The sequence below is a fragment of the Bacillus rossius genome, chromosome 7, assembly GCF_032445375.1.
Source record: "Bacillus rossius redtenbacheri isolate Brsri chromosome 7, Brsri_v3, whole genome shotgun sequence".
NCBI lineage: Eukaryota > Metazoa > Arthropoda > Insecta > Phasmatodea > Bacillidae > Bacillus > Bacillus rossius.
The window spans coordinates 22,708,569-22,732,200 of NC_086335.1; the positions used below are offsets into that span (position 1 = coordinate 22,708,569).

Sequence of the window (23,632 nt, forward strand, 5' to 3'; positions counted from 1 at the left end):
ATTACTAGTAAAATCTACCCGATTAAAATTTTTGGCCACATAAGTCCTGCAAAATTACCCCCTCCCCCCCAAAGTATAGCATAGTTGATTTTAGTTTGGATTGTTATCAATAGTCGGCCGGTTCTGGCGCAGGGTTCTGCAGAAGGTGTCGGAGGGATCGACTTCCCTCTTGGTTTATGATGTCAAGGCACTCATCTTGGATGACCTTGACCTTTGACCTCCACCATATTGCCATCGAGCGCCCCAATCCTCGAAATTGCAATTTTCTTTACGGTCGCTAACTTGATTTCTAATAACCTGTCCGCCATCTTGGATATGATGTCTCAGATACTTTTTTATATTCTGACGACACAGCCGCCATCTTGTTGTTGTCTACTAGAGGCCACCATCTTGGAAGGCAACACGACTCCACCTTGTTTTTTTTTCTGTTCTGCCAGAGGCCTACATCTTGGATTCCATCATCATTAATTTTGGTGTTTTTTTCCTAAAGAGCTCATGCATCGTGCTGTATCATGCACATTAGATCGATTTTCCATTAACTGCTAATGTTGTTGTGGTTATTATCGAAACAATTAAATTAATAATATTTTACAAAATACATTGGAAGTTTTGGGATTCAAACCATCACTGCTCTGACGACTGTATTAGAAAACATACTTTTTTGACCGTACGGCCATCAAGACATTTACCAGACTGAGAATTAGTTAAAGTAGAAATACATAACACACGTTCGAACTTTCATTATTATTTTTAAAATTGAAGCAATAATAGCATCACCTGCTAAAGTATCTGGACCCAAACTTTATTTTCAATACTTGCTACCATAAACACTAGTTAACACACATTAACAGTGAGAGAGCACAGCTGCCATCTTGTTTTCAGTAATCGATACCAGGAGCATTACTGCCATGTAGCACTCACACCATCTGCTAGAATGCATTACCACAACATTAGTTTAATTTTTTTTCCCACTAGAGTGCAGTTTTATTTATAAACAGACAGTCAAATGTCATGGTATCGGCCATTTTGATGGCCATATTGAAATTCTGTAATTATTTAGCTAGAGCTGTGATGGTTCAAATCACAGCACATCCAATGTATTTTGTAAAGTAAATAAATTTATTTGTGTTGGTAAGGACCACATAAACACTAGCAGGTAATGGAAAATCGTTCTTATGTGCATGAGACAGTCGATGCTGGTGCTCTCTAGGAAAAAAACACCAAAAACAAAGATGATGGAATCCAAAATGTCAGCCTCTAGCAGAACAGAAAAATCAAGATGGTGGTCGTGTCGTCATCCAAGAAGGTGGCCTCTAGCAGATGACAACAAGATGGTGGCTGTGTCGTCAGAATCTAAAAAGAGGCGAAACTTCAGATTCAATATGGCGGACATGTTATTAGAATTCAATATTGCCACCATAACGAAAATTGCACCATTCGTGGATTGGGGTGCTCGATGACAAGATGGCGGAATCCCAGATGGTGACTGACGTCAAAGGTTAATATCAAGGTCTAAGTTCTAGGTAAAGGTCATAGTTCAAGGTTAAGGTCAAAGTTCATTGTCAAGATCAAATGTCCAGGTCGAGGTTAAAGTTCACATTCAAGGTCAAAGGTCATGGTCAAAGGTCAAGATGAAGTGTCAAGTTCAAAGATAAAGGTCATCCAAGAAGGCCGCTGTGACATCATAATCCAAGATGGCGGCCGACAACATCCTTCGGAACCCTGCACCAGAGCCTGCCAAGCTATACTACTGTCGGGTTATTTATGGTTGCGTAATATGTATGTAGTTTTATTTTCAGTATCCAATAATTTGGTGCAGGGTGGAGATTTGAGTACTTGAAAAAATGCCTTTATTTCGTAAAATCTGACACTTTTTGATTCGATACTTTAGTTTTTTAATTCAGAACCTTAATTTACTGGCCAATCAACTTGAAGTTGAGTTATGGGACAGCCTTTTTATGGGTAAAATTTTGTTGATGATTCACTGGGAAATAACTATGCCATGTGAAAATATTATTGTTACATTTTACAGAAATTTAAAAAAATGTCAGCACTGAAAAATTGCTTTGAAAAACCCTCGTCCAAAAATTAATATTAATAATGATATCCCAACCGGCCAGGAATCTGAGCTAGAACACCAGCCAACACCATGAGAATGTGTTTACGGCGTGATGGGGTGAACTAGGCGAGGTGATACCGTCGTGGTTGACCATAGCCTTCTGCAGCAAGTAACGACCAGAATCCCGGAAATATCGCGGCATAATTTGGTGTCAGACTGAAATCCCCAGTCCTAAGTATTATTAACCACGTATTTGTTTTCGTATTACTTATAGAAACTCTAGTGGTGGGAGCAACGTGAAACAATCTTTATAAGCAATACAAAGCTCTGTAGTATACTGTGCAGAGAAAAACAAATCCATGAAATTTTATTGTATCCAACTATGATATTTCTGTCTAGAAAACTCAAAAATTTAAAACGAAATTTTGGATGTGCAAGGTGATACTGACCTACATGGAAATATTCCTTGGGTTGGTTTAGTAGATGTTAGGAAAATAAGTAAATTATATATATAAAAAAGATTTTTTTGTTCAAATTATTACTAATGGAAGAACGCACTTTTGAAAATCGAGACGTGAATAATTAAAAAAAAAAAAATTTTTTTTCAAGCTGTTGAGACTGATATGGACGAGTTAAGTAGCTTTGGTTTTTGAGGAATCTTGTGTGGGAATGTCTACGACTGTATTATTTGCATCAAAGCAAAGTGGAACAAAGTGGGATTGTTCTGCATTTGGTTTAAGCATGGAGTTGTGTTGGCAGTACGGTGTGCTGTGCGCGAGGGGCACAGCCCTTCGACGTCCGGAGGCCTCTCGGTGAGTCACTGCAGACTGCCGCTCCCGAACACAAGGACCTCGATTGCCGCCCCTGAGCGCGCATCATCGCGGCGGCAATGCACGGGGTGCGAGTGCACGGCAGCAGCCGGCGGTGGGCCAAACCTTTCTGACCCTTGGTGCCGTCCCTGCCGTTGGCGCCGGGGAAGCCAGGCAGCCCGTCGATGCCTGGACTGCCCGGCTCGCCCTTGAAGCCCTGGGCGCCCTCCGCGCCGGTGTAGCCCTGCGGGACCACAGCGCTCTGAACCAGTGTACCTGCGCCCTCAGCCATGACTGGGCAACTTCACAGGAGAGCAACAAACAGACTGTCCATCAACCACCATGTGCATGTGGCCGGCAAGAAGGACCTTATGATCATTAACCTTTTTTAAATGGGGGTACCTTTTAAAAAACGTCCTTAGGCACATAAAATTGTAAGTGGTTCAACGAAATCTTAGCTTATTCATCAAGTACCTACTTTTTTGAGTGAGTAACAATTTAATGGCTTGCTAGAAAATAAACTTTTTAAAACTAACATGCAATAAACCCAATTTTTTTTTTGTTTTTTAATAACTAAGGTTTGCTTGACTCTGGGGGTGTACATATTTTGTTGTGTAACAATACCCACAAAAAAAAACTTTTTCAACAGTTACAAACGATATTTTTAACTTTCACTCGTAACATAAATTTATGGACATCAACAAATTTCAATAGTTTGAAGCTCGTGGCGACCCTGAATGGGAACGCAGGTTGTCTGGACGCAGGCCTGGTTGGTCGGGCAGCAGGGAATGAGGCGCTCACCCGCTCGCCCTTGGCGCCGCGCAGTCCCGGCTCGCCGCGGTCGCCCTTGCTGCCGGGGGAGCCCCTGTCCCCGGGCTGCCCCGGGGTGCCGGCGGCCCCCGGCTCGCCCTTGGGCCCGGGACTGCCCGGCCGGCCCAGCGACGGCCCGAAGCCCGACCCCATCACCGACTCCTGCCGTGCACGCAGTCGCCGCCTCTCATCACCCACAACCAGTCCCAGTGGCGGCTCCACGGGCAGGGCTCTCACACAGCAGGATGCCGTTAACAATCATGACATTGCCCTTGGGATATTCACAAAATATATGCTCTCAAACACTGACATTTAGTACTTTCGTACAAAATTTTGATTGAAAGAAGAGTTTAGCACACTAACGAAAGTATTTTGAGTTAACATTAATATTCCCTACAAATAAATAAGAAGTAAAATTTGGGCTCGGAAGGGGCTATCACCCCCCCTGCGCCCTTCCTCTGGAGCCGCGCTTGACATGTCCTTGTTTCACGGTTCTTACGAACTTGAAGGCAACGTTCTAAACCATGTAATCATGTGATACATAGTTATTTATCTTTCAACCGTTCATGCATAGCCTTCGCCTTAAAATTATTTACTTTCGGAATATAATTCATTATTCATTAAAAATTATGTTTTCACGAAACTCTGGAAAAAAAAAAAAACAGATAACAATAGTTTTGCAAAAAATTTTTTTATCTATGAATGATACACTTAAAATAAAGTTTTTTAAGGGGAGGCCTACATATGAAAGGTTAATAATTCAAACCTGTATTTCACATGCCTTCAAGCTTTCAAAAAGCTGGCAAAAATTTGAGCTTGAATTTATATATAAAAAAATCCTCAAATGAGGACTGGTTATGTGGTAAAAGTTTTAAATAAACATAAACATATTTGTTATATCAAGAATTTTTTTCAAATCATGTGCAAAACACGAAATGTTAGAAGCAAAATGATATATGTTACTACCCCTTTCAGGACTATTTATTACTGAACTAACAATCAGAGACAGCAACAAGATGGAATACATGATCACATAGACTGCTCACAGAAGCTGCGCAGTTAAGAACTTTGCTGAGTTCAGCTCAAAAAATCTGTTACGCAGGCCGGCAGTTAGAGTTTCATTTAGGTTATAAGATGTCGTGTCTTTTATATGTAAAATGTATAACCCAGGAAGTGTTTTGTATTTCATTGTCAGTTATTTAAATATATATATATATATAAGTGTGCGTCTATTGGTGCAGCGTTAGTGAACAAAACCCACGTGGCTTTGTCAACGTTAGCTTAACGGCACAATTTGGTTTTGGCTAATGATGCCCCCGTGCAAAGATCTCAAGAATCGGTTTGTAATACGGGCGATAGACCAGAAATATAAGGACAGAGATCGTCCATTGCATACAGCCTAGACTCGTCTTACGTTTTGCCTGGAGAGATTGAGGGAAGACGTGGAAAACCGGAATCAGTATGGCTGGCTGGTCAATGTCTTCCCGCTACGCCACTCTGCACCCTAGCAGGTGCTTGAATGAACTGCAGATCAATGATATACATCTTGGGCAGTTATTGCCTGTTTATTTATTTTTGCTGCCGGTAATAATATGAGAGTGGAGGGTTGATGTAACGAATGGCTGTTGGCAGTGGCGTAGCTAAGGTGACTGGCGCCCCTGGCCAGAACTGAAAATGGCGCCCCCTCTTGGATTAAAAGAGAGTGGGGAGAGGGTTCAGTAACGCGAAACCATCGCGGCGCCCCCCCCCCCTTCCCTGCTCCGGCACCCCTGGCGGGGGCCATCCCTGCCACCCGCTTGCTACGCCACTGGCTGTTGGGTATCTCTGAGAAAAACCAATTACCTCACGGCTACAACGCTCACAATTGTGAACACATCCGAGCCGGGAATGGAACCCAGATCACCGTGGCGGTAGCTGGAACCACACCAGGCCGGTCGTAGACGGTTCAAAGTCTTGCAGTGCCGCTTTAGTAGGAAGACATCATGCAGTTCCCACCCGACACTCTTAGCATACATTTTGTAGTAGTAGGCTGCTACTGGTATAGATGGTTTAGAAGAAAAGTGATCCCTCCAGCGGTAAAAAGAAATTGCACTCTACGAGTGTGAATGCTTAATATTTTGTCAAAAACTTTAATTTATCACAAATTATTAACTTAGAATGACGATAAAAAATTGATTTCCCAAATACATTCACTTTTCACCATGTAAGCGATTTCCCGTTTGAGCTGAACCAACAAGATTCAATATCCATGCAAGATTCTTGACATACGCCAAACCTCTCAAGCATAAGATATTCAGAATTTATTTTGCAATCCTAGATCCCATGCTGCATTAGTTAAAAGAATTGTGCTATATTTTGTGGCAAAGTAAAAAAGTGATTCGATCTGTCCTTACATCCTGGTCTCGTAAACTGCCTTCTACAAAAAACTTTAGAAGTAGGGTAAGAAGTATACAATATTTAGCTGTGCAAGGAGACATAATAGTTGAAATTTAAAATTACTTTAAATTTTGGATGAGATCAAAAAATTCCTTTACTTCGTTATCAGTTACACAACCAACATGATAAATAAGAATCTACAGAAAGATGTTGAAAAAAAACTTGTTATTCAGTGATTCTGGTTAGATACCTTTTTTTCGAGGCCATCTTTGCAAACAATATTTTGCTTGCACCCAAATGTCTGTATATTATTTTGTCTGAAGTAAAAGCAGTCAGAGATTTTCTAATGAGAACTAGGATGGCCTGAACTGCACTTTTTGTATACCTACTTTATAGTGCGGTGTCAGCTAAACATGTCACAGCATTTCTTCATTAAAATGACATTTATCTACAATTAATATTTTTTATAATAATAACGAATACGTGGAGAAGTAGCACAGAGGTGATGACAATACATTTGCAATCTTAAAGACCTGGCACATCCTGGCACATTCTTCCGTATTTAAATTCTTCGTAACTGTCCGAAATCACGCTAAATTAATGCTTGGAATGTTATCTTTGATATGTGTCGTTTTTCAACTTTTCTGAGCCATCAGTCAGTCTTTAAGCTAAATTCCAAATGTACCTTTTATGCACTCAGATCCATGTTGTTCTAGTTAGTTTTTTTTTGGAAAACAAGTTGTTCAACGTTGCATTGCAAACGTTGTTTTGTACATTTTTCGTGCGCCTTCTATCCGACAGTCAAACTGGATGCGATTTCACACACAAACAATACACGTTGTCAGCCAGAAAGCTTTGATCATGGACTCTTATATCTACTTAGGAAGTAATCCTGCTTTAATCTTATTGACAGAAACATGACATAACAGATAGGAATCGATATAATTTCACAAACTAACGTTAACTTCAACGGTTTGCAGGTCACTGCCAGACTTTCTGGTAAGCCCCTGGTTCAGTAGTGTGTTGTTTCAATACAATTTTATAGAGATCAGGTCTTCCACTCAAATTGCACAAGCGTTTGACTTCTATTTAAGTCACGGAACAGAAATCACAATTTTGAAGGTCTCTACTTATTTACATTAAATAATATCAATAATGTTTGAATTAGTTGCAGTTAGGGCAGAACAACATCTTACAAAGTGGTGGGGCTACCGGGGTGGCCGCGACACGAAAATTTATTTTAAATTGGATCAAATTGTTTTTGACTTAATATATTAGTAATTATTAAGTGTAATTAAGATAACTGTACAGAATTTCTTATAATCAACTGAAACAAGAAATCCTCATAGTAAAAAAGATCGAGGCTTGCTATACTTGTCTTTTTTTTTGTAAAAGCAACGCATAAAAGTTTTAAACTTATTTTTGACTTAATTAAATAATAAACGAAATTAATAATGGAGCAGGGGCTAACTAAATAATATCTTGAACTAAATTTTATTATATGGTGGTTTTTGAATGTGGTAGAAAGCATAAATGAAATTGAAATAACGGATGATTTTAATTTTAAATAAGAGGTGATTTATGTAAAATTTTATAAAAAACTATTAATATATTTTATAATGTTGATAGCTATTATAAAAAAATCACAAAAGTTCTTGTTTTGGCTTTAAAATACACTTAAAATAAAAGGTACACCATTGATATGTAACTTTTTGCACATCTGTATGGGAAGAAGCCTACCTTTAGTATAGCACGGGGTTTCCAGCTAGGCTGATATACGCAGCATGGAAATATGAATACAAGAAATTTATTCCAATACACTTTGCTCAAAATACACACAGGTCTGTTGTGATAATCAATTCTTTTACATTACATCAAAAATTATTATGTATATATAAAACAATATTTTCACAGTCTTCTAAATGTTTTCTATGATAAAATTTAACTGTTTAGTGGGAAAAATCACGATTTTATTTCAATTGATACAACTTGGATTTCTCTCCAAACTGTGTATCTGCAACATGTTTTAATACTGATCATGTATTCGCATTTCAGAATTAAGACCCAGCATTCATAAACTAACATACCAGCTATTGTCTTCCAAGATCCAAATTCATCCTGTTAGTATATTATTATTTGGTATCTTAATATTTAAGGTAAAATATTTCTAAATTTACTTAGTGCAGTTGCCCTCGCAACTTTAAATACAAATGTGAAAAGTAAAAAAAAACTTATTTGTACACTGCATTGAAGCCTTGTGTCACAAAAAACTAAACAATTTTTAAAGTTTCAATCACTTTACAAATTTTTTAACTTTCAAAGTGGCTGTGATATATTTTAAAAATTTATTCTAATATTTTTATTAATACGATTTAAATATTTATTTAATTTAAAAGCCTAGTTTTTTAGATTGAGCAATGGAATCAAAAAAGAAAAAGAAAATTTCAAAACAAAACTTACTGTGTTATATCAATAAAATTCAAGTCACACATATTAAGACACCTTACGCAAATGAAGTATAACTGATGTGTAATAGCAAGACTATGTTGATCGTATCAGTTTTAAAAGCGAAGAAATATTGATAAGCAAAGGAATCTTGGACTTATGAACAAGTTGCAGGCTGCAATTTTTTTAGAGATGTTTGTTACCATGTAGACACTTATTACATAATTTCTTCACATATGCTTTTTTTGGTAACTATTCTCTTTTAAGAATAAAGTTTAGCAGCACATTTTGACATTTATTTACTCACTACTTTCCTGGAAGAACAGCTAAGCAGTAGCTCCTTCTTAGAAGAACTTCAGAAAAGGGAACACTTTGTTACAAATTACATAACACCGACTAAGTTAAAGAATAACCAGTGGCATTGGCTGGTAAGCTGGTCACTTACAACTAGACAATCCACTGGCTTACTTGATTCTCACGCACACCGATGCCACTAACGGTTATCAGACACAAAACATTGAACAGAATGTGACTTATATTTTCAATCGCCATTAATCATCGGTTCATTTTCATTGTATGGGGAAAGCTTATCTCTTTAATTGCCAATTAGGCAAAATCTCTATTACAGCAAAAAGATTGTTCAAAAATTACAAATAAATTATTTTCGTGATAGATTCTGATCATTAATGAAAAATGGACACGAAAAATTGTGTGTTACACAGTTATGAATATGTAAATTAATTAAATAATATCCAAAATCTGTAATTTCCTACAGTTAAATCACCTTTCATACAGGAAATAAAAACACAGAGGTGATTACAAGTTTTATAAATACGTTAGAACTTTGGGTTTATATAAAAAAATCGTGACTTTTTTGATGAAGTTTAAATGTTCGCGGGAAGCCACAGGTCTCATAACATTTTAATAGGTAGTTTCGTTTAGCACATCTGCAGAGAAGTCAACAGCTATGATGTAATTGTAGTGAGGAAGCGGTCGTGAATGGTGTGTTCTGTGCGACAGGGCTACGGCGCCACTGCAGCTGCCTGCAGGCGCGGGTACTCACGTCGTAGTGCGAGAACTCCGACTTGCCCGGCGCGCCAGGCGGTCCCGGGGTTCCAGGGATTCCAGGACGGCCGTCCCTGCCGGGCTCGCCTGGAATCACGCGACGCTGTCACGGGGAATGCACGGGAGGCTCTACTGCGGCTCCGGGTTCAGGGAAACACAGCAGGATTACAAATGTGTCGTACGGAAAAGGTTAACTAGGAACAAAGGAACAACTTCGCTCAACACGTGAGCTGAAATGATGCCCACTGCTTGACATTAAAATCTGAGCACCCAAGAAGGAAGCGAACTAGCACAACCTGATTTATCTTGGCGACATGCTAATCATATACAGCTCTATATAACGTACATTATAAAAATATTTTGTGTAATTTTACAGAAAATATATGTGGCAGCAGAGTCTCCATCGATGTTAAGAGTAATTTCACACAAACACAAGAGTAAAAATACACCAACACTTAAAATTATACTAACAACGGCGGAGACTGTTGCCAAATACATGTAGTGTGTAAAATTACAATTGCTATAGTTCGGTAAATATGCCACACTTTTTTTTTGTGACATTTTTTTATTTCATGTTAAATAAATTTACAACTGCATTCATTTGTAAACTGACCTCAAATTTCAGTTAATTTTAACATCATGACACTCACACTGAACATATTAACTTGTAATAAAGAGTTGCGCTGTACACCACAGTATTTTCCATCGAGCCTTTTACTGTGCTAATCTAAATTTGGTGTTTTTCTTTTTCTTTTACGTAATTTAAAAGCTGCTTTATTATTTTTTAATAATTATAAATTGTTTTAACTTTAGTTTTACATATATATATTTAATGGGCCTATTTTTTTCTCGCGTTCTTCCACGTCTGTTTGCAGTGTAACTGTGGCCTCTATGTGCCGAAACTATCGGACGTCCGTTCTGGTTCTTTAACTTTTCCGACTCACTGCACCGCGTCACCATCGCCGCGGACGAGCGAGGAGTTGCGGCGGTGCTCCAGGAGTTGCCTGTGCTCTGCCCCGCGGGGCCTGAGTGCTCTGTGCTTCACGACTTAGAGTCCATCCAGCAGCATTTCCCCCGGCTGGATCCAGGTCTCTTCCAGCCAACTATCGGGCTGTGCGGTGCGCCGAAAAAACAGCTTAACTTTGCTTAACCCAGCGTCAATTTATGCGCACACACACTTTTGAAAGCACCTGGATATTTTTCCTAAACGATTTATTCAAGAATTTACAAAGAACTATGACGGCCCAATTACCGTCATGCGCAGCGCTTGTTTCGTTTGGATTGATGGCAACACTTTAACTTTGGATGCTTAAAATACGTATCTAAATTTGAGCATTGTTCGTGTTTTGCGTTTTGAATAACGAGTGGGTTGCTGGACACATTTTTTTTGGGCAGGTTCTGAACTCTCACTTGGGTAAACTAAAGCTCAACCTAAACTTTTTGCAGTTTTTAAAATGGTTTTCACCTTTTCGGCCATTGGAGAATTTATTGGCGCAAATAAACTTGCACATTAGATGTGTGAGATACCTCAGCCCATGAGATTGCCAAGTTTTTCTCTCATTGGCCGCTGTATGGCAGTTGGAAGACCTGCCACTTTGGCAAAGTTTATTGGACAGACTGAACATAATTTCGTCTCCAACAAGAAGGGAGTGTGATGAGGCGTACACCCGCAGGTGTTGGTGCTATTGGCGTACTTTTCTAGCTGCAACTTCAACGAGGCCTATGGCGCAATTTCCATCAGTATTGCCAGCCTAGGTGAAGTAGTGTTTTTTAGTGCAGAACCTTTATCAGATATCCTGCTGCAAGTGTTGAGTGCTCCTAAAAGTTTGACGAGCTCAGTAGACTTCCTAAAACAAAACGTTCGCGAAGTTTCGAGAACTGAGATCCGTTCCCGTCACCAGGCACCCAGGCCGAGGACGATGTCTTGGGTAAGCCTAATATGTACATCAAGTTCTGTCCCTGCCCGAACACGCCCGAATATTCACCTTCGGCCAACCTCGGATTTATTTATATATATTTATATTTCTCTGTTCATTTTAATGTAGCCATACTAACCTAACTAACCGTCCATAGTGTTTTAAAGGGTTTTAATGTAGCTAACCTAACCGACCACTTTTAATATTTGAATTCATTTTTACTGCGCGAAAATAAAAAAAAATCCCGAGGTTGGCCGAAGGTGAATATTCGGGCATGTTCGGGCAGGGACAGAACTTGATGTACATCTTAGGTCTCCCGATGTCTTGCCGTGCCGAAGTCCCGCTTGCCGCGCCCGTTACGCCGTGAAGTGTCAGATGACGACGAGCCTAGCGTGCGGACACAGGCTGGTGGGCCGGTGTCAGGATATCCGCAGTCTCCCAGTGAAGTGACCCGCATGTAAGTCTCTCCCGTTCACTCGGCGGGCCCGGGTCGTAGGCTCTGCCCTTCCCTCTTCGACACACTTCGTCCCGCGTCCGCCTCGGTTATGCTTGCGATTCTTTCAGCGAGGAAAACAATTTCGCGGTCAAATAACCCCCCAATACTGATTGGTAGGGACAGGAAAAATTCGCGGGTTCAATGACCTCTAGGATGAACTCCACAATTCTACGTGCACTCGGTAAAATGCCACCAACTCATTGGCTGCTGTCTTGTGAGACGTCCCAACGTAGCAGCCTGTGATTCGATAAAGATTTGGTCGGGCGTTTCTAATTGGCCCAGAGACATCCAGGTGACTTGTGAGCCAATAGCAGAGGCAGCACTGAGGTATAACTATTTGTATTTTAGCCTATCGCGAAATGAATTCGCGAATTTTTCCGGTCTCTACTGATTGGTCACCATCCTCCTGCGACTAAACGCTGAAACCTGTTCTTATGGTACTCGTGTTGCTCGCCCGGGTAGGCGAACAGCGAGGGAAACAAATGGCTGTAACCCTTACCGACCTCCTCTGAATCCCTGCCGTCAGTGCCGTCAGTTGAACATGTGCATTATGGCATTATCCTACCTCTCTATGCGCATCCATCTCAGTGCTTCCATTATAATGTGTACACAACCACGTTAAGTATCTTAGACTTACCAATTTTCTTAGGGTAATTAATCACTTAAAAAAATATTGCGTTTACAGAAAATTAAATGTCGGTATTTACAACTTGAAAAATATTTTTCAGGTGTATTATTATAGCATTACGAAAACATCTCCAGCATTTACTACATATAATTAAAATACACGAGGTACCGAAATAAAAAAAAATAAAATAACGCATTCAGCCAGTTTTTTCGTAGTATTTGGAATTTTTCTACAAGAAAATTATTTTTTTTAACTAAACACAATTTACATTTATAATGCTAATAAAATTCATTACTTCTACTTAAGAACACCTAAAATTATTTTGGTATAGTAATTTCCAAAGTTTTTTATTAAAAAAACACATCCTTGTTTGGTGTAAGTCACCTCAACATACATTTTTCTGTCCTTAGTGTACACCTGAAAAATGTTCAAATTTGTATTTAGTGGCCACAAAATCGCTGGATACGACCGTCACTTCACCAGGAGTTTATTTTATAAAATATGGAAGGGACAGAGAGAACAAAATGCGTTCTTAATATGATTCATGCAATGGGGAATTTGGATTTGTTAAAATTTTTTTGGACACACGCCATTACAGTTCTTCACTGTTTTGTCATGAATTTTTTTTTCAATAATGATAAATAAGAAATAAAATAATGAAAACATAATTTCCCAGGCAGCAAGCTGATGTCGAACAGATGGACCCAACTGTGCTGCCGTCGCGGTGTTGTCCATGATACAAGCTTAGTTTCATCGCTGGGTCAATCTGTTCGACATCAGCTGATTTAGGCTGGTTCTCTTTGAGTTTTTATTTCTTATTTCGCATTGTAGATGTTATTTTTCCACGACAAAGGCGTTACGTCCAAAGTAAATGGTTATTAAATGAGAGCACAGTGGTTATCCGGCGCAGCGGTAAGAGAGAGCTGGACTGACCCTTGGAGCCCTGGAAGCCTTCTGGGCCCGGAGCGCCTATCTCTCCCCGCTCCCCCTTGGAGCCCTTGGGCCCGTGAGGGCCTCGCTCCCCGGGGGGTCCCGGCAGGCCCTGCAACAACCACCACGCCGGCTGGTCACTCGCTCCGACACAAGTTGTGCCAGTGGCTCATGCGGCTTGCCATAGGAACACGTGGTGTTCGTCCGCGAGCTCTGGCAACCACGTGACATAAGGATACGTAGACAACTGTTACTGGCGAATTTGAGCCACGTCACACAACACAAGAGTACATGATCTGTGTGTCAATAAAAAACCTCAATTTTTTTTTTTCAATTTTAAATATATTTTTTTTGGTGTTTTGTCAACTCATAAAAAAGTATTAAAATTATTTTTAATCTTAATCTGTAGACGTTAAGTAGTGGTAATTACTCAAATAAGTGTCCGTAAAATAATCAATGGGGAAGGTTGAATTTTAAATATTTGCCTTAAAACTTTTACAAAAAAATAATTGTAAAGGAAACTTTCAGTACTCGCCAGTGATGTGTAGAACATCTACCCCCGGTAACGAGCAAACTCAAGTGTTCTCATGTTGTTCATGTTGCAATTAAATTTATAATTCAAAACTCGGAAACGAAATTTAAATTTAAATGCTTTAAACTAATGCCGAGTGTGATAAATAAAATGAAAAATATAACAGTCCCTTTTCAAATACCAAAATTTTGGATGCGAATCACACACACACTTTCAACGACCGTCGCGCTGCTAAAACTCGCTGCCTGAATTGTAAATGTATGTTGAAATCATCAAACGCAGAAAGCAATTAGCAGCTCGAAACAACAGGAAATTTTGAACTATTAGATAGGCTCCGATAAAACCCTGGCTTTGAACCTGATTTTCGACAAGTAATTTTATTAAAATACTGCCCATTTAATAAAATTAACCAAACAGTTAATACTATAAAGTTTCCACACACGTTAGAAGTTATACTTCTACTAGCTGACCCGGCAGACTTCGTACTGCCTAATTAAATTGCAATAAAGTCCTGTCAAAATGATTTGTAATGTGACATTTTTTTGTTCCTACATATTTTATAGTCGGGGCAAAAAATTCTCCTGAACAGAACAGTCACCCTGGTGATAGGGTGTTGTGAATAAGAAATATAATTAAATAAAAAATATAAATAAAAAGATAAATAAAAAATAAGTAATCTCTTTATTGTTAATCATGTGAAACATCATAATTTTTATTTTCATTGTAGTGAATGAATAGATCAGTAATTAGCTTGGTTTGTAGTATTTCGGGTTCTTCTACCTAAATTGATTCGTCTAATAGGAGGCATATCTATATTATAGATTATTTTGTCACATGCAATAATTAGCGATCATAGGTAAATAAACACTGCACAAAACACTATATAGGTAAGAATTTGTTTCGTGTATAAGTTGACAAAAGCAAACTCATTAGGGTAGGTAACCTAAAATCCAAGGAAAAAAAAAACACTGACATTGACAGTTTGTTGTTGTTTCAAATTTTTTTTAAATTTGATATGACTTGGAGTCAAATCCTTCAAGCCGACCAAATTGAACTAATCGATTTCGGTTTTTTTTTTTTTTGTTTATCTGTGCTCCAAAGCACACTGTTTTGATAGATATGATTGAACTTTGTACAGAGGTAATAAAGTGCAAATTGACTCTTTGAAGTTAGGAACATGTTTAAATTTTAATTGTTACATTGTTGTTGTTAAATTTTAATTGTTGTTTTTACATTGTTTAAACAACAATGAGTGCTCGTTTAGTTAGAAAACGTTTGTATGGGAAAAAGAAAAGGGCTGGTTTTAGGGTTTTTCCGGCAATTATTCGAATTTTTCTCGCCGTAAAAACCATCTTTGAACTCCAACGAACATTTTAAAAAACTTGGCCAAATTGGTCCAGGCGTTGTTGAGTTATGCGCTTACCAACACATTTTGCGATTCATTTTTATATTATAGATGGCACTGAGACTTTTTAAAAACACATTATAACACTAAGTATACGTATATTTAGTATTTGTTCTTGCTTAAAAGACTGAAATCAATCTGTAAACACTTCTTTAAAACAAACCTCTACCATATTAAGCTGATTCAAAATTTTTATTATATTATTGTGTTATTAAAACGTTTTAAATAATTTCCAACGACGAGACTTGAACAACGCCCCTTGAGGTTACCAAACGCTCACTCTACCGTTGTGCTACTTTTAAGCCTTTTAGATTTTTGGAATGAGAATATGTATTATAATCACTGTAATGCCTGTTATCATAAGTATTTTAAAACTTGTGATTTATTGTTGTTATGATTATTTTATTTTTCCTTAGATATTCCAGAGTGATTAGTATCACAATCGTAAAGTTTCATTTGGCACACCAATATGTTTGGTATGTCCCCCAATGTTTACGAAAGTGACTACATTCGGGTGTTTGTGGCTACACGTGGGTCCGACATCTTTGTAACACATTTCCGTTCATCGGCTTTCGTTACATTTCCCCGAAATTACACCTACCAAATGCCATATACTGAGAACCAAGATGTTTGCACATCATAAATCTTGTAGAATGTATCTGGTGCAAAATAAACAACGCACAGTCAAGGATATACAATGCTTGTAAAGCTAGTGAAGGATCCGCAGGAACTGTGACAAAAAAAATACAATTACTCAACATAAATTGTTTAAACTAATACGTAAGCAAATATTGGAAGAGTAACTGGAAGTATACAAATATACTCACTGCATACATTCCAAATTTTCATAACTAAAACAATTGTTCAGAAATAACACATAGTTGGCCGAATAGGAAATGAGCTCAAGAATACTTATAGGGCTTTAGTAATTAATTTTCCAATAATTTATACTCAAACATTTTTCTAAAAATCGCCTAAAGAGTTCTTTTAAAAGTCTTCAAAGCATCGTGTGGGAAATAATATGTATTGACACAAAACATCTGAGATGATGAAACCATTATTCTGAATGATGCAATGAAAATGCACACATAATACTGTATTGTCACAGATGAACTTTTAAAATTATTATGTAACGCCAGGCGAACATAGAGCTGTATGTGCAGGCGGTGCAATAACTCACCGTACATACCCTCCCCATTCCCCTGCTCTTATTTGGTGGTCATGGGCGTATGCAGAGTGGAGAGGGGGGATGAGGGGTGATACATTCTCCCTCCCAGTGACCTAAAAAAAAATCTATAAAAATGTAACATTCCCACTAACAAGAGGAAATAATCCTAAAGCAGACAGCGTGAAACGATCCTGTTTGTGGTCCTGACACATCACAGTTTGTATTTTTATTGGGGCTTTGTGGTGTTATTTGATTGATCTTCCACAGATAAATAATTGGTAAATTCTCTTGTTACCTCAAAGCCCTTGGGATTTTCTTTCTTTCATGTAATTACTTTACTATAGCTTAACAAAACTTCACTTAACATCCGAATCTGACTCAGATTTTAAATCCAGGCAGTCAGCAAACACGGTATCGAGTAAGACGGTGCCTCAATTTTGAAACGATCATAACATGTAGTGCAACACGGGGCAGGAACTTCGTCAGCTGCCTCACAAGACTGCTATCTAATATATGCGGCACGCATTCATGTTTGTCGTCGAGTGATCAGCGCAATGCTGACGGCGAAGTGAGCACTGTGCTGCGATTACAGAATTTAGGAAACAAAAATCGGCGCGAAAAACCTTACATTTACGTGGACGGCCGAGTCACAGATGGTCAACGGGTAGACGAGAGGAGGGCAGTTTGCAACTACTTACAACAGACGTGTACCGAATAGGAATACCTTCACACGTGTTTAACATCGACAGCCTGAAACTGGGGGTTTCGTGCCGCGATGGGTGATGTACGCCGTACAGCTGGCTGCTAGAGCGTATGTTTCCCGCGGGGCATTTAAACATCACTTTGCTGCCATTTCTCGTCATCTCAGCTATTGAAAAGGCACAAAATGCGAGCTAAATTCAAATTTTATCGCTTCTTTTCACAAGATTGCGTATCAAAACATTTGTTTCATAAGTTAAAATCCTTGTTTTGGCATTTCCTGCCACACATTTAATATATGTGTAGCAATATTCGAACAAGTTATACCTATATATATACATAAAACTAATGACTATGGCATCTCCGCGATTGAAACCAATGCTTTTAAACTAGTGTCATTCTCATCTGTGAACGTGTTGTCAAATTGGGTCTCCTACACATCAGTTTAAATATAAGTTAATTTGAAACAATCTTAAGATTGTCACACAATCATAAAGTGAATTCACGGTTTACATATGTTATATATTTACTATAAAGGTAACATTACTAAACTTTATATTTCTAAACGTATAAAAATTATTATATTTTTATAAAATCTCATCATACAAAAAATTGGTCTATTAGATTTTAATGTTCTATAAGCAAGAATTCTTGAAATACGTATAGCCCAATAAATAGTAAATTTGTGTACCTGATACATTTATGAAACTAACATAATTCAGTTTCATATAACTATCTGAAAGTTTGGTTCACGAGATAAGCGCGCAGATGTCTACCAGGTTACAAACAAAGGGGGAAGGCGACAGGGCCGGGCGATGCACGTACAGATGTCCCAGGCGGGCCGGCCTTGCCGTCTATCCCCGGCACCCCTGGCGGGCCCGGGATGGCGTCGGGCAGCGTCAACGAGCTGATGATGGACGTGAAGTTGCACGAGCACACGCCTGGCGGGCCGGGGGGTCCCACCAGTGCTCCCAACTGCAACAGCACCGTGGCTCACTGCAGCGCTGCCAACTGCGACGGTACACACACACTTCCGTATCACTAGAGACCGGAAAAATTCGCGGGTTAAATGACCTTCAGGATAGACTCCAATATCTTCTACACACTCGGGCAAATGCCACCTGTTCATTGGCTGCTGACTTGTGAGTCGTCTCGACTGGGTGGCCTGTGATTAGACACTTCTATGAGCGAGGGTCTCTAATTGGCCCTCAGTCCTCCAGATTAACAGTGAACCAATGGCGGAAGCAGCACTGAGGTACAATTATTTGAATTTTAGCATAACACGAAATGAATCCGCGAAGTTTGCAGGTCTCTACATATCACTCTTTGGAGTGGGAGTTTTTCCAACGTTGAGAAGACTCGGGTAGGAATTTGATAGTCAAAACAAACAGTTGCTGCATAAAGCTAAACATTTTCTTTTTATTCAACAGACTGAAATGATGTCGCTAGGATGAATCATAAAAAAAAATCAATCAATAATTGAGTATCTTAAATGGACCCTCTTAGTGAGGTATGTGTTTGTGTTGGTGAGGCGGGATGATAAGTGCGACACTAGCTGGTACTTATAGCACGCTATCGTCTCTAAGCGCAAGGCTGTAGATTGGTGCGCAATATTCTCGTCGTGCGTAGGGCAACTGTAGAGTTTTGCGTGGTGGCCATAACATTATATAATAAAAAATAAAGATACAGTTTTGTAATGCATGTCCCTGGTTAAGTTCCTTGTAATTCGCTTAGGACGGGCTTTCCTTTGAGTCAACCACAGGTCAGCCGAATGGTTAATGGGGAATGACAATGATGCTGGGATGGGTCAGTTTCATTTTTTCATTGGCTGTTTCTAGATCCTAACTTCTCTATGGCTGGGTCAGGTTAATGATCTATTTTTTAATTGGTTTGTTGTCCTTAGGTGCGTGTCAAATTACCCATGACAGAATGGAAATACTACAGCACTGTCTCCAAGCGATAACACGAACCATGCAGGTCTACTGTAATAAGTTTAAAAGGAATTAACAATTAGTAAAGGCAGGCGTTTGTCGAGAAAATCCACTAGACTGCAATATGGTATGACTGCACCAGCGGTTTCTTCCTTTAAATTGGCGGTCGACTGCAAGGGAACACATTGCCTTATTTTACTAGGAAATTGAGGACGAGTTTGCTTCCGCACTGAATAAGAGAAAGGAAAAATTCACGATTTCAATGACCTGTAGGATAGACTCCATGATCCTCTATGCATGCGGGAAAATGACATCTGCTCATTGGCTACTGACTCGTGATACCTGTTAACTGGGACGCTAATGATTCTATACTTCTTTTGTTAAAGGTTTTTCATTGGCCGAGTGTCATTCAGATAAACTGTTGTCCAAAAACTGATGCGGTAAAAAGGAAAACGGTTTTTGGATTCTAGCCTATCGCGAAAGGAATCCGCGAATTTTTCCGGTCTCTAATAATCGTGATTGGTGTGATGACGGTAGACATGTATTTGAAATAACTCTACCAGTCACAAAATGACGACGCTACAGTGTTTAAACTCTCAGCTAGTCTTGAAATCTTTTGGCAAAAAAAAAAAAAATAAACCATGGCCCTAGAAATAAGATATTAAACTTCAGTAACAGCTACAGCATGATGAGAATACAGAATATAAAAAAATCGCATACTTAATGTAAACCAGTTGTATGTGTCACAGGACACCTGACTGCACTGACGCACTGAAGGGACTCACCGCAGAGCCGTCCCCGGAGCCCAGGAAGGCGTCAGAGCCGGAGAAGGCGGGACCCGGGGGGCCTGCCGGACCCGGGGGGCCCGGGGGGCCTCGCACCACGTCCCCTGGAGGGCCCTGGAACAACACCTCCCATTGGCCGCCGCTAGCGTCGGCTGGGCGCAGGCCTCGGCCCCTTCACCTGGTGCCGCGGGAGCTGCCGGTTCATCGCCTTTCCCGGCTACAAGACCCATCAGTAGCAGGCTGACACCAGCAGTGTTGTGGGGGATCGCGCACCTTTGTACCACGGTGGCGGGCGTGGAACCCACTCACCTTCTCACGGCACTCCATAGAGTCGCGTCTATGAGTGACACCCGGGTAGGGCAGGGGTCTAGCCCACGTCCAAGGACCGGGTAGCATCCCTGCCGACCATGCCGCTGATCCAAGAACATCCCGAGCCTTCCCGGAAGACCCTCAAAGACACCACAACCATCGGGGATGACCGGGCCAGGGCTTCTCGCCGTACTCCAGGAGTTCCTGCGAATTGGCCACGCTCACGACGTTGGCTCCCCAGACTACAGCTTCGACTCTGTGCTCCCGAGAGCTGGTTTGGCATTGGACCCATGACCTTCGTCACGTGATCGTCACGCCTCGGTGACCACTGTCACCCAGGACCTTCTCGCTAAGTGACAAGCTTCCACGGAGAGACGTGCTTGGTACATTTTTTGGCATCATCTTTTTATCTACCACATTGCTTCATACAAGTGGTTCAATTGGTCAATTGTATCGCTTGGTTTATAGCTATATTCGGTTGTGTTTGTTAATATTGTATAATTTAGGGTATTATGGAAAGAATACAATAATCCAAAGATTCACAAATACTTAATTATTTAAGGAATGGCTACAAAAAATATTCAGTGACATTTCATATTTTAAGAGGATGAAAGGTGGCATTGTACATGAATGACGCGAATATAAAAACAACAGAAGAAACTGAACGACTTAAATAAATTCGATGGAGTTGGTTTTGTTGGCTATGTATTTTCATTAAGGATTTTCACTATGAATAATGCACAGAAATAGCCGAAACAGTGTATAATTAAAAAAAAAGTTTTTTTTGATGTGATAACATCTTATAAATCGATGAACGCCGGCTGCACGCACGAAAAAGCATGACTGATTGTCACGTTCCACCTGAGCCGAGCGTGCAAGAACCGGCCAACCACCGTGCGAGAAAATCTTCTATAATATCAAACAGGTTAAGGCGGTCTTTTTAACTAATTGTTCGTGATTATATTTAAACAAATTATTTAAATTAAATTTGCAAAAACTGTAAATAATATTAGAAAATTAAAAAGTATGCAATTTTTCATCAATGTTTTCTTATGACGTTATCACGTAAAATTATCGTCCGTAAACCGACTTACAGACAACCACTTTTTTTCATAAAATAAGAGCTTGAAACCAAAAAGTAAACAAATATGAAAACAATGACTGTAATATTATTAAAATCACATAAATGAAGCCTTTATGATAACCAAAACTTAGAAACGAAATATATCTCAATTTTAAGCTAATTTTAAATAACTTAAAAATTATGTTATTGCATTATAAAAGAATATAATTAAAATATATTTCGTTCTAATATTTTAATACTCAAGTAGTTATTCTTTAATAATTTTAATAATTTTAGATACTAATTGTTTTCATATGTGTTTTTTTTTGTTTTCAAGCTCTTATTTTATGACGAACAGTTTGCAATTTTATTTTAAACTATATACTGTACTGTCTATTTCTGTACATTAGGATTCATACAGTGAAAATAAATAGCAGACAAAACCATCCCCATCGAAATCTCTTAAATTGTTCAGATTCAATTTTTTTTTTTGCTTTTGTCATTCATGCACGATGCGATGTTTCCTATCCTTTTTAGCTACAAGATGAAACTGAATGATATAAATGAAATGAAATTATACAAGTTGTAAATTAAATAAAACCATCTGTAATATACGAATAATGAACCTAATTTATAGAATATTATTATAATTCAAATAACGAAGTGTATTTAATTATTTTAGAATTTTATTTTTAATTAATGAATGTAAAAATTTCGAAAGGACTTAATCAATCTGCCGTAATAAAACTGTAATGCGTGATCTCAGACTGAACATTTTTCTTCCGATATTCCCGTCATTTTTAATTCACGTTCCAATTTCATGAAAAAAAAAATATGTCGTAATTAACGTTTTTAAGGTGACTTACTCTTGGTCCTCGTTCACCCTTATCTCCTTTTGGCCCTCGCAAAGTGAACTCTGAAAGCAAAAAAGAAAGGCAGATTTAGTTTTATTTCTAAAAAATACTACTAGTTTCGTGTGACAAGAACCTGTATGTCAATCAAGACAAATGCAAGACACACAAACACATACATATATATACACACATACATACACACACATACTCAAATATGTCCACACACATAGATACACACATGTATATTTATATAGGCGTATAATGTAGATTTTTTCTCGTGATTAACCACTGCATTTTCATACATTTGTTTATTAAGTCTAATGCTAGAAATAAAATATTTAAAAAACATGATTTTTTAAGTCTATCTTTATAACCTTTTGCATAATTTGTTTGAAATTCGTTTGTAGCACTTGGTTTCATTCATCTAATTAATTAGAATAATGTTAAACTTAGATATTATTTGTATTTAAATGCACGCGAACATTTTTTTAAACCTGAGAACTTGAACTTCATAAGAAAACTTTAGCACAAGTATAAAAAGAGAAAATTTAAATAAAATCTCGGACACGAAAGTATAAAGAGCAGAATGTTAGCGACAAACATGGTACAAAACTTTAAAATCTAATTTTCATAGCTTAGCCTGTTGGAAGTTCATAGTTTTAAATTCTGGAAATGTAAGTAGAAAGTTGTTTTGGCAGTTTGCGAGTCCCAGATGCTTTTCACTAGTTGCCTTTCAAAAACCTGTCACTTCCTCATTTAATACTTAACTTCTTGAAGTTGACTCGTGCAAGCTTTCCTCTAGTACTCAGTCGTGAATTTTGTCTTTAATTTAATATTCCTAATGCATTTGACGTTGAGATATTATTAATTAATAAAAGCGTGATTTCGAATCTTTTATTTCGTATGTTCATGTAAAACAAGTTTTACCTCAAATTTATTTTAAATATAATATCTATTTAACTAAAAATTAATTGATTAAGAGTGGGTTAGTTATTCTAGGAATATTAGTCTAAAAATTTGTTTGTGGAATTTTATATAACCATATTTTGTTTAATATCAACACCAACTTCAGTAGCTGTTAATACAAGAAAAGTAAACTAAGTTTGTTCTTAAATGCTACAACACAAGTGCATGATTATAAAATTCTTCCATATGACTTTCGGGCCTAACTACAGCTTGAACTTCTTCTTGACATTTGTGTTGAGGAAACATTCGTGGAAACGATGGCATTTCAAAGGTTTCGGCATGCCTCGTTGCTGTCATCTTCAATGGAAATTAAAACTTAAGGCCTTGTGTTCTGGAAGAGTATTTTTATCGGGCGAATCACAGCCGAGCTGCGATTGTTTCTTCTT

General features: G+C 38.5%; 1 protein-coding gene across 2 annotated transcripts in view; it reads right to left on the reverse strand.

Annotated features, from left to right (window-relative positions):
- LOC134533726 (collagen alpha-1(XXV) chain-like) overlaps positions 1 to 23,632 on the reverse strand; it is a 263,864-nt gene that overhangs the window by 34,835 nt on the left and 205,397 nt on the right. For both annotated transcript variants that reach the window (XM_063371317.1, XM_063371316.1), the window contains 7 exons: positions 22,293 to 22,342; positions 20,055 to 20,168; positions 18,164 to 18,313; positions 13,538 to 13,646; positions 9,563 to 9,651; positions 3,670 to 3,840; positions 2,995 to 3,112 (listed from right to left, as the gene is read on the reverse strand). In XM_063371317.1, coding sequence (XP_063227387.1) covers positions 2,995 to 3,112; positions 3,670 to 3,840; positions 9,563 to 9,651; positions 13,538 to 13,646; positions 18,164 to 18,313; positions 20,055 to 20,168; positions 22,293 to 22,342 — 801 coding nt within the window. The remainder of the gene's footprint in view (positions 1 to 2,994; positions 3,113 to 3,669; positions 3,841 to 9,562; positions 9,652 to 13,537; positions 13,647 to 18,163; positions 18,314 to 20,054; positions 20,169 to 22,292; positions 22,343 to 23,632) is intronic.